Consider the following 17,259-nt stretch of genomic DNA (forward strand, 5'->3'; position numbering starts at 1 on the left):
TCTCTGAGGCAGAGCAGCTGGATGAAGAGCACTTTATTATTCTTATTGCCTTTTCAACGGCTGGTTTAAATGCTAATGGTGTGTGTGTGTGTGTGTGTGTGTGTGTGTGTGTGTGTTATCCTGTTCATGCCATCATTTATTCATGAGCGACTGGGATGTGTTCGCCAAAAACCAAACTAATAAACTGTGATTAGTGAATCAACAGATTCTCTTCCTGCAAAAACATGAATCCTCAACAAGAAGAGAAGATGTGAAGCTTTTTAAATGGCACGTATGTTTTTTTTTCTTCTGTTAAAATACTCGTATTTTGGTTAAAGTAGCTCTGAAAGGAAAAAAAAAAAGTCCTCCCGGCACACACGTTTTTTCCCTCCGAGGATGACGAGGGGGAGATGTGACATTTTCACGGCGTGACATTTTGTTTCACAAAGAAAAAAAACCTCCCTGCTGGAAAAAAAACAAAAAAACATTTTCACTCCTCGTTTCTGTCTCCCGAAAGATATCCATGGCAACCGGACCGCCGTTTTTTTTTTAATTTATTTACCTTGTGTCACCCCCCTCCATCTTGGTGGGACGATGAAGGTCACCTCACACCGGGAGAGGAGGAGGAGGAGGAGGAGGAGGGGTGGGGGGGGGCATTAAAGGAGCCGCTGACCTCATGTTAAAACGCACCTCTTTTATCTAAAGATGGCGCCACCAACGGCGATGTATTGTTCACTCCTTTCATGTTTTGGTTTTCCTTGCGTCTGCAGATAAGAAACCTGACTAAAGGTTACCGACCATTTTTATAGTGGAAATCACTGCATGGGCTCAGGAACATCACATCCACAGCTCAAAGATCTTCTTTCATAACAAATCTGGCAGAAGTTGTTAAACGGGCCAAACAGGCGTTTCTGAGCAGCTCGACTTAAACATGTAGTTAAACTGTGTTTTTAGTATGTTCGTGTTTCTACATGTAGTCGCTTTGCTACACGCGTGTTGTAAAATGAGTCTGTGCTGGTGATTTTAAACTGTTGCTGCTTGTCTTCATCTTCTGTCATTTCAGTTAGTAAATTCTGTGTTTATTAGGTAAAAGTGAGAAAACAAAAGCTGCAGTTGCACCACAGAAATAATTTATTGTACAATTTTCTTTTCTTTAATTCTTTATATTAATATGTTCGCAGTATTTTACAAAACAAAAGCTGTGACTCATTGAACCTGCTGATGTTGTAGTTTGTCAACAGGAAGCAGCTCTGTAGAAATGGGAAGTTGGAGGTTTGTGTTGTGAAGTTTTTCTCCGTCAATCTCCACCGCTGATTTTTTACTGCGTGTTTCTGATGACGGTGACCTCATGGTGACCTCATGGCGGCGTCCTCCTCAGACGTTGTCTTATCTCGCCTCGCTGTGTGCACACTGAGAGCATTTCTGCACACACACTTCTACGCTGTAGGTTTTTTTTATTTTTTTTTATTGCGGCTGGTTTCACAGAAACGGTCACAGAGTGTTTTGTAGCAGCTCAACAGAAAAAAAAAAACACCTGATAGCTGTTCTGGAAAAAAACTCGATTTCTGTTTAAACTGTGCAAGTTTAGGAAAATTCAGAAACTGGGAAATGCAGTTTTCAGGATTGTATTGCGTTTTATTTAGCCGTTGTGTGTTTAAAGGTCCATATTTAACACTTTTCCTGTGTTTTATTTGCTGTCTTGGTCTTGATAAGAAGATATTCTAGTGGTTTTAAGATCCTAAAACCATCTCAATATAATTTTTCATCTCTGTTTAGGTTTAACAGCCTGCTTTGTGCATGTGTCTTTAAGAACGACCTTCTCTTCTGATTGGCTGACTCTTTCTGAGTGACGCACATTCAAGCCAATCACAAGTTTTCTTTTGGTCTCGTAGCTTTTTTCTAGTTCAGCGACAGAACGACCGCTTGACGTTTTCTTCCACGTAAAAGTGGGCGGACATATGACATCAGTGTGAGTTTGTGACATCACAAATTTGAGGAGGTCCAAATGGTAGACTTAGAGTTTCTGAACATTTTTAACAATATTTATAGCATCTAAACCTGATTTTATATATTTATGTATATATATATATATATATGTATATATATATACATATATATATATATATACATATATATACATATATATATGTAAAAGAGAAGGTAATGAAAATCTGAATTCATACAATATAGGACCTTTTAAAGCATTTTTAAAGAAGCAGCCCTTCATGTAAGCGCTTGACGTAGTTTTCAAATAATTGACTGGGATATTTATTGTATAATAAAATGGATTAAGAAATCTGGGATTAAAAAGCTTGTTATAGAAAATCCACAGGCTTTACTTTGAATCTTTGGTGCGCCTTTAAAGCCCTGAAATCTCCGAGTGTCTATTGTTGGAACAAACACACTCAGAGGATTGTAATTAGTTGATTAATCTCATCCACCGCTAACCTTGATTTTTTAATGAGGCCCGCAGTTGCTTCCTGGACTTCGACCTTTTTCTTCCTCTCCTGATCTCCGGCGTCTCACCGTCCTCCCGCCCGGCTTATTGATTGTTTAGCAGACAACACAGAACAACACTTGTTTTTTCCACTTCTATCCAGCTCCCGATACTTTTAATAAAACATTTATTTACAAAGAGAACCCAAACTATTTATAATTGCAGTCATGTTTTTCCACCTGAGTTTAGCATTTTACCAGAATATACTGCATTTTTTTTACTCTATTTTATAGTGAAAGTCCAACATTTAGTTAAAAAACCCAGCTTGCAGAACAGAATCTTTTGTAGGAGAGCACGTCGAAGGTGAGGACGGTCGTCCGGTTCGGAGAATAAAAACCTGCAGTCAAGTCACAGGTCGTAATGTCGTCAGCGGCGGTTAACTGTGTTGGTACGGTTGCCGTTGACAACGGGCGCCGAGAGGCAGAGAAGAGAGATGCTGTTACTGATTAACCGTAATGTTCCCTTTGTTCTCGCGGCTCGGATGCCGATGCCACCGGGAGCGACGCACAACGTCTGAAATGTGCAGTCGGTGTTTGTTTTAGATCATTTTTATGCAGTTGAAGGAATTTGAAGGGACTTTCTTTTTTTTTTTTTTCTTTTTTTTTTTTTTTAGCTGTGAAGAGGAACTGGTTACTTACACCGAAGTAAACACACAACTCCAGTAATGTAGCAGCGATGTGCAGCTGTGGTTCCTTCTGACCGACCTCGGTTTGTCACAGAAACGTTCCCCTTCAGACTCTTTTGTTCGTGGCTCATTAAAGCTTTTATGGCTTTTTGTTTTTGGAGGTTTTTTTGGAGACAAAACGGTTTCTCCACAAACCGCAGCTGTAACGGCCGGCGGGCTTCACGTCCTCTCTACGTCTCTACGTTTCCCTCCATCCATCACATCCAGCATGTCCGACTGCTCTGCTCCACCTTTTTTGTTTTTGTTTTTTCCTTTCTGGGACTTTTGTGTCTCGACGTCGAACACAGCTGGAACACATCAGCTCTCGTATGATAAAATACTATAAACAGTCCCTCCAGGAGTTTTTCTTGTGAGTATCACAATCAAAAATGATTTTGCGATGTAATTTTCTGAGTTTTAAGTTGGTTATCTGCGCAAAATTGCAGGAATTAGAACAAATTGCTCGTTGAGTTTATTTGACCTGATAACAGAATAAATACGTCATCACTTCTTGTGATAATAAACATTTCATCAGAACATTTTATTGTGAAGGCCACATTTTCCGCAAACCCCGCTGCTTCCTGTAAAATCGCTTGTTTTGGTGATGAGATGAAAAGCAGGAGAGTTTTGTCTGTAAAGATTTACTTTATGTCGTTGATACTTTCAGCGCAGCTTCTGATGACGACATTGTTTTGCAGAAAAATTGCAGGAATTAAAAAAAATTCTTTGCAAAAACTCCTGCGATTGCGAGATCGTGATTTCCTGGAGGGACTGAATATATTTATATATATTAGCACTACACATCCTCTGAGCTGTGCTCGGCCTGTTTCCCTCCTCAATGGACAGGAAGCTCGTATGATGCAACGTAATCCTGCTCAGACACACGTGATTAATCTCCTGATGTAACCGGCTGAATCCAGAAACACCGCCGACCTTTCAGCGGCGACTCGCGGTCTCTGATTGAAGTCGGTTATTCTGCGTTACACTCTCCCCCTCTAAACTGCAGGAAAACGAAAGATTTGTATCTTAATTTATCTTTGAATGGATTTTTTTTTTTATCAAATAAAAAAGAAGTATCGTTGAGGAACTGGTATTAAACGGTCCGAAATCATGATCTCGTGATCGCAATAATTAACGCAAATTCAAGCAATCTTCGTCATATTTCTCAGGAGCTTGCAAACTTCCTGCAATTTTTCTGTCACAAATGTTGTCAACAGAATCTCTGCTATAAGTTTTATATTTATTCACAAATATAATTCCTCATTTTGCAATTTTTAGCAAATTCACTAAATGTTTCTGCAAAAAAAAAAAAGAAATCACTTAAAACCTGAGAAATTACATTAAAAACATCACAAAAAAACCTGCACATTTAGGAGGGGCAGATTGAAGTCGAGGTACCGGTACCGGTACCGGTACCCGGTGCCCACACATCAGTTCTCCACACATCAGCGGTGTGGCATGTTTCCGGGTAACAGCTGTCTCGTGGTTGAAACTGAAATCTCAGCTTCTGAACAGGAAGAGAAAACAGCAGTGAAACCCACAGCTCCTGAACACCACATCAGCCCCCCCACCCCCCCCACCCCCCCAACCCCTCCTGCAGCCGTTGAATCAACAGTCGACCCGCTCCGGAGCCAGGAGAGTTCTTTAAATCACGTTTTGGATCAGCGATCTTCTCCCGCTGCCAGAGGAACGATACCAAAGATTGATCGCAGCTCCTTTTTGCTGCGTCGGCTCGGAGCTGCGATGAAATTACGATGCCGCGGGTGAGCTGGTCCTCCGTCCGTCCTCCGTCCGTCCTCCGTCCAGAGAGAGGACGAGCTGCGTCGTCTCCTGTCCGGTTTCTTTCTTCGGTGACACGCGTGATCGATGGCCTACGTGTTGCGTTAAAGTGCAGCTCGGCCTCGCAGGAGTCCGGAGGTTGAAGCTGGAAGCTCGCTGGATTATTTCCCTCCACAGCTTCACTTTCCTCTTTTTAAACCACTAAACTCGCTCGTTTTTCTTTGACTGACTCTCAAAACCTTTTTGTTTTTACTCGATCCGTCTCGTTAACGTCAGCAAAACCAGCGTGAAGTTGACCTGTTGGTGTCAGTAAAAGCTTTTTATGAATACTTCTATTAGACACAGCTGCACTGACCTCTTGGGATAAAAACAATCTGAATCGTTGCGCGACTCAAGAAACCAAAACAGAAACCACTTAATCAGAAAAAGTGTTTCATTGATTTTCATTGATTATTACAGACTGACGTTCAGTTCTGCAGCAGCGTCAGAGCGTCTTCATCTTTGTGACTGACAGCTGGAAACCTTCTGCTGTCTGTTGAACATCAGTCCAGGTGTGCGTGTTGCTGCCAGCTGACGACATCAGCTTCTTATTTCCACGATTTTGCAGGAAAAAGTTCCGCGGAGATTTGAGTTTCCAACAATCATTGAAATGGACCCTCGTTATGATAATAATAAACTTTGTTTATTACGGCAAAAACATGTCAGGCAGTGTTTTTACATAATAACAGATATGAAGGAACATTTAAAAATATAGAAAAGAAATTAAATGCATAAGAACAGATAAAATGCATATTATATTTCCCGCAAACAGCTCAAACTATTTTTTTTTTTAAATGTTGGTTTTATGAACTCATCTGATCTCACGATCTTTTTGATTTAAAAAAAAAATAACTTGATTAATCGATAATAAAAATGATTGTTGTCAGCAGGTAAACTAACAGAAACTAAAGTGGGCGGGGCTTAGTGCACGGCCTATTGTGTAGCAGCAGCTTGTCGTGAGGAAGACGTCGTGAGGAAGACGTCTGAGGAAGACGTCGTGAGGAAGACGAGTTCTGCCGGAGCAGCAGCTTTGTTGTTGTTTTTTTAATAACTCTACAGGTTGAAACGCGCCGTCGGTCGCGTTGTTACGTCACTTTTATCGTGTTTTCCCGGACGAATAAATGAACCGGGCCTCGTGCAGCAGATTTGAACACATCCCAGTTGTTGTAAAAAGGTGTTTGTGGTGTGGATCATCAAACACACCTCCTGTCCTCATTTCCCTCCGCAAACATGTGTGTGTTTGCTTTATCCTCCTGAGTGGGTGAGACGGGCGGAGTTAACCTGCTGCTGACGTCTCACAGCTGCACGTGTGTGTGTGTGTGTGCGGTGACATCACAGGTACACTTCAAGAAGCTCCGACCCCCAGATCGCTGCCTGTCTGCCACCTGCTGGTTAGAAAGCGGAACTGCAGGGGAAAAAAAACAATGAGTCCCAAAAGTGCTCTGCGGTGCAATAAAACATGACGGTTCCTCTTTGTTTACTTTTAATTCATCGTCTTCTCACATCCAATCGAAACGTCAGAAAAATCTTCAAAAGGAACTTAAAAAAAACAAAAACAGAAGTGAAAGTTGAAGGTTTTGTTGAGGACCTGCTGTGATTTGGCAGAATGTGAGTTTATTTATTTATATCATTGGAAAATGTTCTAATTAATACCATAATATTGATTTAATTTATATATAATGTGGTGATAACCTGTAAGTTGCAGCAGCTGCTTTTATTTTGAAGTGTTCATATTTTTCCAGAAAATTCTTCAGTACTGAGACTTTACAATATGAACCACGATATGGAGGATTTTAATAATATTTCCTGTTTACAGTACGTGTTGAATTAATACAATTTAAAGCACAATAACTGAAATATTTCCAGCTGTTTCTGCAGTGATTATAACTCTTTATTTGATCAGGTAGTAGTTAAAAAAAATAACTGAATTTTTTTTTTTTCCTTGACTGCCAACTTTTGGGCAATTTGTGAAGTTTTTACCAATAAAATTAAAAAAAAAAAAATCCCCATAAAACTGCAAAATGCGTCAATATTGAAGAAAAGCTGCCGCAAAAATAAATAATTATTGATCACAACGATCACAAACAGCTGTGAGTTCAGCTGAGTCGTCACTAATTGACTGTTGGGGCTCATTTACTGCAGCTGGAGTTAATGGATGCAGGTTGCACATGATGTGTGTGTGTGTGTGTGTGTGTGTGTGTGTGTGTGTGTGTGTATCTCTGTGTTGCTTTGAGGGGAGCAGTCGGTTCACGTTTTACTGGCAGAGAGCAACGGAAGCTTTCACTAAAACTCTTTCATACGTGCAGACATCTGGGAGCTGTGTGTGTGTGTGTGTGTGTGTGTGTGTGTGTGTGTGTGTGTGTGTGTGTGTGTGTGTGTGTGTGTTTTAACGTGGGCCGTCCAGATGTTTTCTGGAGGCCGGGACAGGTCTACGAGCGAGTGAGAGGAGGATATGAGCACCAGACAGGCCTTGCTGCCATGGCAACAGCAGATGTTTTCAAAACCGTCCGAACCAGAAGCACACGCGTGCGCGTGCGCGTGTGTGTGTGTGTGTGTGTGTGTGTGTGTGTGTGTGTGTCAGCGAGTGGTTAGCGCTGTGTTTTATGACTTTTCTTTGGCCCTCACATGGACTCTTCACAGCCCGACTTCTCTTCTTGAAACTGGGTTTAAGTTGTCGTTTGATTTCATCATCTCAACACAGCAGGTTTTATTCTGATTCGTATTCTTATCTATGAAGCTAATAAAGGAACGTTTTGAGTTTTAGATTGTGAAATAGATTAAAAAAAAAAAGTAGGTTTCCAAGTTTAATGAACACAATTCTTCTCCATAAACTTTTTTTTTCTTTTCTTAATTCACTTCCAGTTTTTTAATGTGAACCGGTTTAAATCTGCGACCTTTGACCTCAGCATCAGGAACGTGTAATGGTCTAATCCTTGTGCTCTCCCTTCGTCTCCCTGCAGAAGGAGTTTGCGGCTCCTCCTCCGCTCCTCTTCAGGAAGCTGAGCAACCCCGACCTGTCGCCCGCGGCAACCGCCGCCACCAAGTCCAAACTGCACCGACAGCTGAGCCAGGACGAAAACCGGGCACGACGCAGCAGCATGGCCATGACGGGTAACACACACACACACACACACACACACACCTGCAATATATAATATAAATGAGTGTTGATGATTTGTTCAGACAATTACAGAAAATGTGTATTTATTTAAAATATTATTTAAAAAGAAAATGATCAAAAAGTTTTTTAATTTAGTGAAAAACTTGTTAATGAGAATAAAGTTGCAATATTGCAATTATTGCTGTAATATTATGAGGTAAAGTTGTAAAATATATTGAGAATAAAGTCATAAAACATCTGTAATGTGAATGTTACAGACTTTATTAAACTTTATTAGTACCACATTGAGCCTATATTTCTGCCGTCTGGTTTTCCGTGGTTTGGTCATAAACCAGCTGCTGCGGTGATGAGGATGATGAGGACGATGAAGGGTGGACACTCTTTCTGTCAGATGGTGGATGTGAAGCAGGTGATTCTAACATGTTGGTGACGAGTCTTCGTCCTCCTCTTCCTCCAGGGAAGCAGCTGCTGCCGCTGTCCAGCAGCCTGCACGGCGGCGTCAGTCAGCTGGTGTGGCAGCAGGGCCCCTCCGGAGGATTCGGAGGTCTCGGGGCCGTCGGGGGGACGTCCGCGGGAGGAGAGGCCAACAACCTGGTGCGCATGAGGAGTCAGGCTCTGGGACAGTCGGCGCCGTCGCTCACCGGCCTGGTGAGTACGCAGGAAACACTGCAATCAACTAAATGTGCCGATTCAGATGGTTTGGCCCGTGGGCCGTCTTGTGGTTTTGGATTTTGCTGAGGAATTATTTCGATGTGACGCCTTTTCAGCTCGACTCTCCTACTCTGAAATCTTTTTATTTTTTATGTTTTGGGGGGGTTGTTCTGATAAAACGTTGTGCGGTCGTTGAGAGCGTCGTCTGATATCTGCAGAGTCACGCTGAGATCCTGTCTGCTGGACTGAAACGGTGCCAGCAGAGTGCAGGCGGGCCGACGAGGATGACTCAGGCTTTTTACACACACACACACACACACACACACACACACACACACACACACACACACACACACACACACACACACACACACACACACACACACAGACACTCTGAAGCGCTTTAACACTCACACTTCGCTTTGCTCGCAGCTGAGAGGAAGAACTGCCTCAGAAGTGTGTGATGTGCTTTGTGTTGTTTTTTTTTCGTGCTGCTGACTTGCTGCTCTGCAGTGACAGCAGGTCTGCCTGTCTTAGCTCCACTCTGACCCCTGCTGGTTGCAGATGGGATTGCAGGACGTTTTTATTTATTTTTTTACACCCCTTCATCTGTACTGTTTAAGAGTCTGGTGGATATTTGTCTTTCTTCACTTCCCTCTCTGGTTCAGTTTGTGCAGAACAGATTGGAGCTTGACAGATTTTTATTCCTTCCACTTGATTAAATTAAAAAAAAAAAAACCTGTGAAATTCTTCAGCATCATTAAAAACAAACTGTACTCTAAAATGCATGATAATATCAAAATCAAGTAAAACCTCTTTAATGAGAAATCAATCTTCAAAGTTTTCATGTTGCAGAAAATCAGTTTTAATTTATCTGCACATATAAAGTCCAATTAATTATTCTGCACCTTTACTTTCATGACATTTCTGTTGAATCCTGTTGACGTACAGTCAAAAAAAAAAAAAAGCATCATGTTAAGCCTTTAAATGGCAAATTAATGAAATACAAATGTAAAACAAAGAGACAGAAACTCTGCTCGTGTGTCACAGATTTTATTCTGCAGATAATAATGAGTTAAAACTACAAATCTGACCTGATATTATTTCAAACCTCTTTGCAAAAGCTGAAATCACCATCTGAGGAACTTATTAATCACACGCCTGCACGTTGTGAGGTTGAGAAAAAGAGGAGTCATCACCTGATGAAGGAGGAAATGAATCCAGATCAGGTTCAGGGGGTCACGACCTCCCGTTAGACACCGACAGCAGCTGAAATCCGCCAGCAGGGGGCAGCAGAGTGTAACGTGTTGAGCATCATCGGGGCCTTTGTCTCCCTGCTGCCCAGAAAAAGGGAAAACACATCTGTAACATTTCAAACTTACCCAGGGTGCCTTTGGGTTAGTTTCAGCTTTGTAGAGCTCTTAAACTCTGAATCAGGGACAGAAGTACATCTTCATCTCTTCATCTTGTTGTGTGGTTTATTTTGGCCGACTTCATCTTTCACTGTCTGAGAAAATAATCACAGTTTATTATATTTCTCCGGGGCGACTTTTATGAATGTTTTTTCCTCCGTGTTGGTCCCTCTCCGTCTCCATATTTTTGGGGTCACGGCCGTCACACGGTCTCCATCACAGGTGGTTTGAATGGACTCGCGTTAGGACTTAGGGAAGAACACCTGAACCCTCCGGCTCATTCCTCACACACCTTTCTGTCCTCGGTGCCACATTGCGGCCGACACGCCGGTTTATCAGTGTTTCTGCAGAAGGAGGTTTTTCTTTCATTACGTTGTTTTATTTGAAACGACGTCATTCGTCCTTTTAAAAAAAATAAAAAAATAGAAAGTCAGTTTATTTTCTGGCTGCTCGTCTTCTTTTCACGTTCATCCTGGATTATTGACACGAATATCACAAAATCAGACACTTTATTTATTCAACCTCAGCAGTTTAATTTAATGTAAGTAAGAATGAGGAAGGTTTATTATTCAGGATGTTTTTAGTGGGCTGTGTTTTACTGAAATGCATGCCTTGATATTAAAACCACTCAAGAATTGGAAATAGGATTAAAAAGACATTAAAAAAAAGGCTCGTCAGTATGAAGCTGCAGATTTACTGGAGATGAATCAACACTATGATGTTTTATTGGATCACATAACATTAATAAATAAATATAATTCCAGGAAAAAGTCAGCAGGTGTGTTTTCACGTTTATTCAGTAAATTTAACTGAAAATACTTCAAGGAGCAAATATAAGAAACCTTATGAAAACACGTATCTATAACGACCATGTGACCTGCACAGTTTAAACATATCCATCACCATCGCAGTCAGCAGGTTTACAGCTTCATGAAGATGTAACGTAGTAATCATAATAAATAATACAATAAAGTAATATTAATAAATATCAGCAGCTGTAGTGAAACAGGAAATATGAAAATCTTTGATCTATATTGAATATTAACTTCGTGTGTGTGTGTGTGTGTGTGTGTGTGTTGTGGAAAACATTTGTGGATGTCCAGATGGTGTTTACCTCTTAACTAATGGACGAGGGTCTGCTCGCCCCTGCTTCAGAGTGAGTGAGTGAGTGTGTGTGTGTGTGTGTGTGTGTGTGTCTGTGTGTGTGTGTGTGTGTGTGTGTGTGTGTGTGTGTGTCTCCACTTAACACATGGACGGAAAGAAAACAATCCTTTTTGTCTGCAGACTCTCTTTGAGGTCTCGCTTCTTTAACAGCGAGCAGCTTCATTCAGAGAAGAGGTGAAACTTTGCAGCTCCACACACACACACACACACACACACACACACACACACACACACACACACACACACACACACACACACACACACACACACACACACACACACACTCTCTCATTTACATGTTATTAGCATTTGTTTTGGAGAGAAGAAAGAGACGCTGGAAGGGGAACACGGAGGCTGAACATGAAAGAGGCTGCTGTGGTGCTGCAACTGTATTTTTGGCATGTCGTCATTAAACAGACTGGCAGGGAGGGAGGAACACACACACACACACACACACACACACACACACACACTCACACACACACTCTCACACACACACACACACACACACACACACACACTCACACACACACACACACACATCACGTTCAGGTGTTTTCTTTTTTTTTATCTGTTTACCACAGAAAATGAACTTCTGCCAAACATCAGACAGGATTTCTCCTCCACACCTCCGGTCTCGACTCCTGAGAGAAATGACTTCATACTGTTGGAAAATATCTTCATCAAACGAGAAAGGAAAAGATCAACCTGCGTCTTTTTGTTACTCATTTTTTCTGCAACATCCCGTCAAAAATTCACTAATCTGGACGGCATTTTGTCATATACACATATATATATATATGTGATATTATTTTTAGGACCACGCCCCTACTGGATGGATATAAACATGTTGGTTTTGATTTGATAGACTTATTTTTAGTGTTTACCTATTGACCTTTAATCTATTTATTCATGTGTCGTGCTCATGTAGTTTATCTTAGAAACAAACTTCCTCCCTGTGAGGTGAATAATTCCTGGAGTAAGATGCGTTCAGACGTCCAGGGTGTCTTCGGTCCTCCCCGCTGTCTGCAGACGTCAGGGCCCAGTGCATGCTGGGGGAAAACCGGCTGATGCAGCTGCTGCTTAAATATACATGAGAACACGCTGAATAATTGCTGCACTCGTAGGAGGAGGAGACGGAGGAGGAGGAGGAGACGATGAAAAGGTTTCAGCTTGTTGTCCTGTTGTGTGAAAGTGTTTAAAGTCTTGACCTCTCTGTGTTCGGTTCCCCGGGAGGAGTTTCGTTGTGATTTAGCGCTCTATAAAACTAATTAAATCAAATAAATTGAATTGTAAAGGATGACCTGATTAGATTACGTTGGTCGAAGGTCACCGAAGGGTCATCACTGAGGAGCAGGAGGGCAGACTGGGACCATATTTGGTCACTTTTTAAAATGGTTTTGGACTTTTTTGTTTTTGACAAGTTTAGGACGTGTTTTCAACTTGGTTTTGGAAAAATGTAGGACTTGGATTAAACCGGTGTTGGACTTGGTTTAAACTGGTTTAAACTGGTGTTAGACTTGGTTTAAACTGGTGTTGGACTTGGTTTAAACTGGTTTAAACTGGTGGTAGATTTGGTTTAAACTGGTTTAAACTGGTGTTAGACTTGGATTAAACTGGTTGAAACTGGTTAGACTTGGTTTAAACTGATGTTAGATTTGGTTTAAACTGGTGTTAGACTTGGATTAAACTGGTTTAAACTGGTGTTAGACTTGGTTTAAACTGATGTTAGATCTGGTTTAAACTGGTGTTAGACTTGGTTTGAACTGGTGTGTTAGACTTGGTTTAAACTGGTTTAAACTGGTTTCAGCCTTGCTTTTGAAACATCCACCTTTTCCTGAATCTAGAGCTTCTTTGCAGCAACATCCATGTCTGAAGCATTGTCTGTTGTCATGGCAACGACTTGGCGCCCTATCATACTCAGATTCATTACAAATATTTAAATTTGGATGGAGGCCGGCAGCTGACTGGCATCTCTAGTTTGGAATTAAAAATGCAGATGTTTTCCTGCAGCTGTTCCACTGTTGGTTTAAAAAAAGAAAGAAAAAAAAGCCGTCAACACGGCATGTTTTTAAAAAAAAATTTTTATTCTGGCTGCAAGATTTGTCCTGATAAAAAACACAACAGCATGAAGACTGCAAAGTGCTCTGAAGGTAGAAACTGTGGCAATGACTCACGCTGAAGGTTAAACTCTCAGGAGATGAACAGAAAGAGCACAAGGTGTGTGTGTGTGTGTGTGTGTGTGTGTGTGTGTGTTTTGCCCATATGTCCATGATGTCTTTCCTGCTTCTTTTCTCTCTCTCACACACACACACACACACACACACACACACACACACTCTGTTAATCTTGCCGCAGGCTGTCAGTTGTCCTTGTCATCAGCATGATTCATAGCTAACGGAGGAAACAGTGTTCTTGCTCTGTTCTGACTTCACCTGCTGAGAGACGGCAGGAAACACACACACACACACACACACACATACTGCATATGTACAATGTATAAATGCACACATTCACTGTATTAGTGCCAATACAAAACCTGATTTTAATACCAAAGTAGAATATGTAAATAGAAGTATTGATTTATATTAGAAACTATAAGATATCAGATTTTATTTAAGGGTTTAATGCCAGGACAGTTGCCGTGTCTGAAGTCAACGGCGCCATCTAGAGTTTGCGCGAGTCGAGACAGAAACAGGCCGCGTAAAAGTAAGTTATTAAATAGAAAACTATTTCTTCAACGTGACTTTCTGCAGATTAAAACACTTCAGGCTGAATTTCTGTCATCCTGCAATTAATTAGAAAATAAGATGTGTTTTTGGGGGCGTGTGTGTTTGATTGACAGGCCTGTGGTGCAGCTTACTCTCATCCTACTCTGATATGGTAAATTAAAGGGTTAGACAGTTCTGGATAGTTGTGGTGCTATTTTAAATATAAGAACGTCCTAAAATCTGTTAATTCTGAAGAGATAGTACTGTTAATCCCTCGTACTGTATCTCCTACTGTAGGAGCTGCTGTCCGTCATGCCAGATTAAGGTAGACGTGGAGACTGTATTAATCTATAAAACAGATTTGTCTGCTCCACGTGCTGAAATAATCACGTTTTCCTTTTCAAGCTGTCGCCGCTCTTCACTTCTTTATTTCAATTTCCCCTCGTGGCCGTTTTTCTTCTACTCCGACTCGATCATCGTCTCACCGTCTTCGCTCTCCCGCCTCCCTTTTTTCTCTCCCCGCTTTCATCTCCCGATCCTCTTTTAAGTCGAGAAGGAGCGACTCCGGCTTAAGAGGAGTCGCTTTGGGATGTGTCAGCGGAGGAGAGCGAGGAGAGGACGAGGATGAGGCTGGCAGGCGAAACAGTGAAACGAGGTCCAGGTGCTGCAGTGTCCTCGTCTGAACTTGGTCTGTACGCAGTGAAAAGAGTCGTCGCGGCCACCGACCGTTTCCATAAAAATCACCAGAATTTTTCACTGCTTATTAAAGTTGTGGAACATTTAATTGAGTTTTCAGAGGCAAAGCAGAAGTGACGGAAAGCCTTAATCACAGGTTTTTTTTTTTTCATTATATATAATATAAAAATCATGTTGTTACAAAATTCACATTTGTTTCAGCTTTTCAGATCCCAACAGTAGAGTTTCTGTTTTTCGTTCTTGAAGTTAAATTGACGTCTGAGAATATCAGCGCTTAAAAATAACGTAGAAAGTCTGGCGTGACAGAGATGAACTGTATATTTGTGCGTCATCTGCATATAGGAAGCTTTTACAAAGAGAACTGGAGGACCCAGAACGCTTCCCTGAGGAACTCCGTAACTCGTTAATTCAAAACAGCTTCAACTAATAAAAAACTTAAGTGAAAGTTTAAACTGTAACCAAAGTATGAACTTTAACGAGCAAACAACACCTGAGAGACGATAATTCTTCAGTTATGATGTTTTTAATCATCTGTTGTGTCAAATAGAAGAAATGAGGACAAACTCTTCACCGTTATTCTCAAGTAATCTATTGGTTGTTTTTGAATCTTCAGGCTCGAACTGTGTTTCTGTTTGAAAAGTCGAAGGCTTCCCTGTTATTGATCTATTTTAAGTATGTATATAAAATTATGATATTGATATATCTGCTGATATTCTTTATATATATTTATATAAAACCACATTTTTTGCAGCGACCCCTCAAATGTGCTTACGCAGCACTTTTAACATTTGTTACAAAGATGGAGGCAGAATATATTTTTATACATTACTTGTATTATGTTCTGCAAAATAAGTTTTTATATCTGCGCATATACACCGATACCGAAATATTCCTGCTTGGACAATTTGGGCGACGATATTTGTTGGAGTCCAATTTTAAGTTTGTGCGGAAGAAAATCTTCGTGATTAAAATGCTGTTTTTGCTGCGACGCTGTCGACGAACACTCGAGTTGAAAACCTGCGAGTCGGGTTTGTTTTGTTTTGTTTTTGCTGTCAGATGTGAAGGCCAGAGGGGAAGTGGCGATCGGCCCCGACTCCCCATCTCACATCTCATCTCGGCAGACGGGAGATTCAACAACTCCAGCGGAGCATCCTGTGATGAGATGAAAAATATTATGCAGGATGGGGGAGGGGGGGGCACCGCCATGATAGACAGAATAAAAAAATGGAGCCAGAGTGTAATTACAAAACTCAGTCGGAAGTGTGTGTGTGTGTGTGGGGGGGGGGGGGGGGGGGGATGGAGGTGAAGTGAGGAGGTCTGTCTGAGCTGCTGTCAGACGAAGGAGGAAAACATTCACTGATAAACGGTCATTTTAATATTTTCTTCCTCGCATATCTTAAACTGATCTTCACCTCCACTTTCTTTTTTTTCATGATCAGCACTTAAATCCTGCTGGGAAACATTTAGAGGACATTTAAAGGATTTCATAATCTTAGGTCTTTTTTATGCAGTGTTTTAAAGAAACAGTTTTGAGAACAAATTTATCAAACTCATCAAAAATCTGGTTTAAAAGTAAAAATCTATACAGCGATGTACGTGGATTTCTTTTGTCACCAGCAGACTGAAGGAGTTCTTCAGGTCATTCAGAAACGCTTGTCGGGCGAACTGGGCTTCATGAATGCTTCAGAGCAGATTAACGCTAAATACTCGGTAAACAGATTTAAGGAAAACTCACTAGCCGAGCAACACTAAAGCTGCAAACAACCCATAATGCAACACTGTTAATCTGCCTGGTTTAAGGAGCGACACGTCCACTCAGAGGGCGACTGGTACGAATATGCAAATGTCCTCGCAAACAGCACGACGCCCACTTTTTCAAATTTTAAAAGAATGATGTCATACTTCTTTTAAACTTTTCATTACCGATCAGAAGGTGCCACGTCAGTAAAAGCTGGAATCAAATGTCCTTTTTTTTGTAGTTGTTCTTGTTCAATAATAATTTGATCAGAAGTTCATAATTTCAGAGACATAAAAAGTCACCTTCATTGCAAATTACTTTCACTTTTAAACTTGGACAAATTACAACGTCCCATTTTCTGTTTAATGACCTCAGTGCTCCTTAATTACAGGTTTTAAAGAGGCTAATAAATAAGTGCAGCATGCGGCCGCTCTCACGTAATAAAAGCTCTTAATGCGGCGCAGCGGGACTTTCAGGGCGGATTGATTTCATAACAAACACTTCTATTCTGCACAGTTCAGCTCCTGTCCCGTTAACCGGACAGCCCTCCCCCCCTCTTCCCCCCACGGGCATCGTCTGACCCCCCCACACCTCGTTTTGTCATCACCGCAACCTTTACTGCTTCCCCTCCCGGTGACAGACTTTTAATTGGGCGAAAGTGTGGAGTGTATTGAGCGGCCGCCGGTCAGCCTCAGCCTCTAACCTGTAATTACCAGCAGGCTCCGCCTCCTCTGCACATCTGCCCACAAATCTGCTTCTGCGCTCATTCAAATTTCTCTTTAAAAAAAAAAAAAAAAAAAAAAAAATC

At 41.3% G+C, this 17,259-nt stretch overlaps 1 protein-coding gene across 1 annotated transcript in view; it reads left to right on the top strand.

Annotated features, from left to right (window-relative positions):
- Positions 1–17,259, top strand: part of mast2 (microtubule associated serine/threonine kinase 2) — a 118,133-nt gene that overhangs the window by 16,112 nt on the left and 84,762 nt on the right. Inside the window, 2 exon segments of the mRNA XM_069152908.1 lie at positions 7,919–8,069; positions 8,537–8,727. Of these exon segments, the coding sequence (XP_069009009.1) occupies positions 7,919–8,069; positions 8,537–8,727 (342 nt within the window).

The sequence above is a fragment of the Embiotoca jacksoni genome, unplaced genomic scaffold, assembly GCF_022577435.1.
Source record: "Embiotoca jacksoni isolate LCO1_2020_lvr unplaced genomic scaffold, fEmbJac1.0.p SCAF_19, whole genome shotgun sequence".
In the NCBI taxonomy this organism is placed as follows: Eukaryota; Metazoa; Chordata; class Actinopteri; family Embiotocidae; genus Embiotoca; species Embiotoca jacksoni.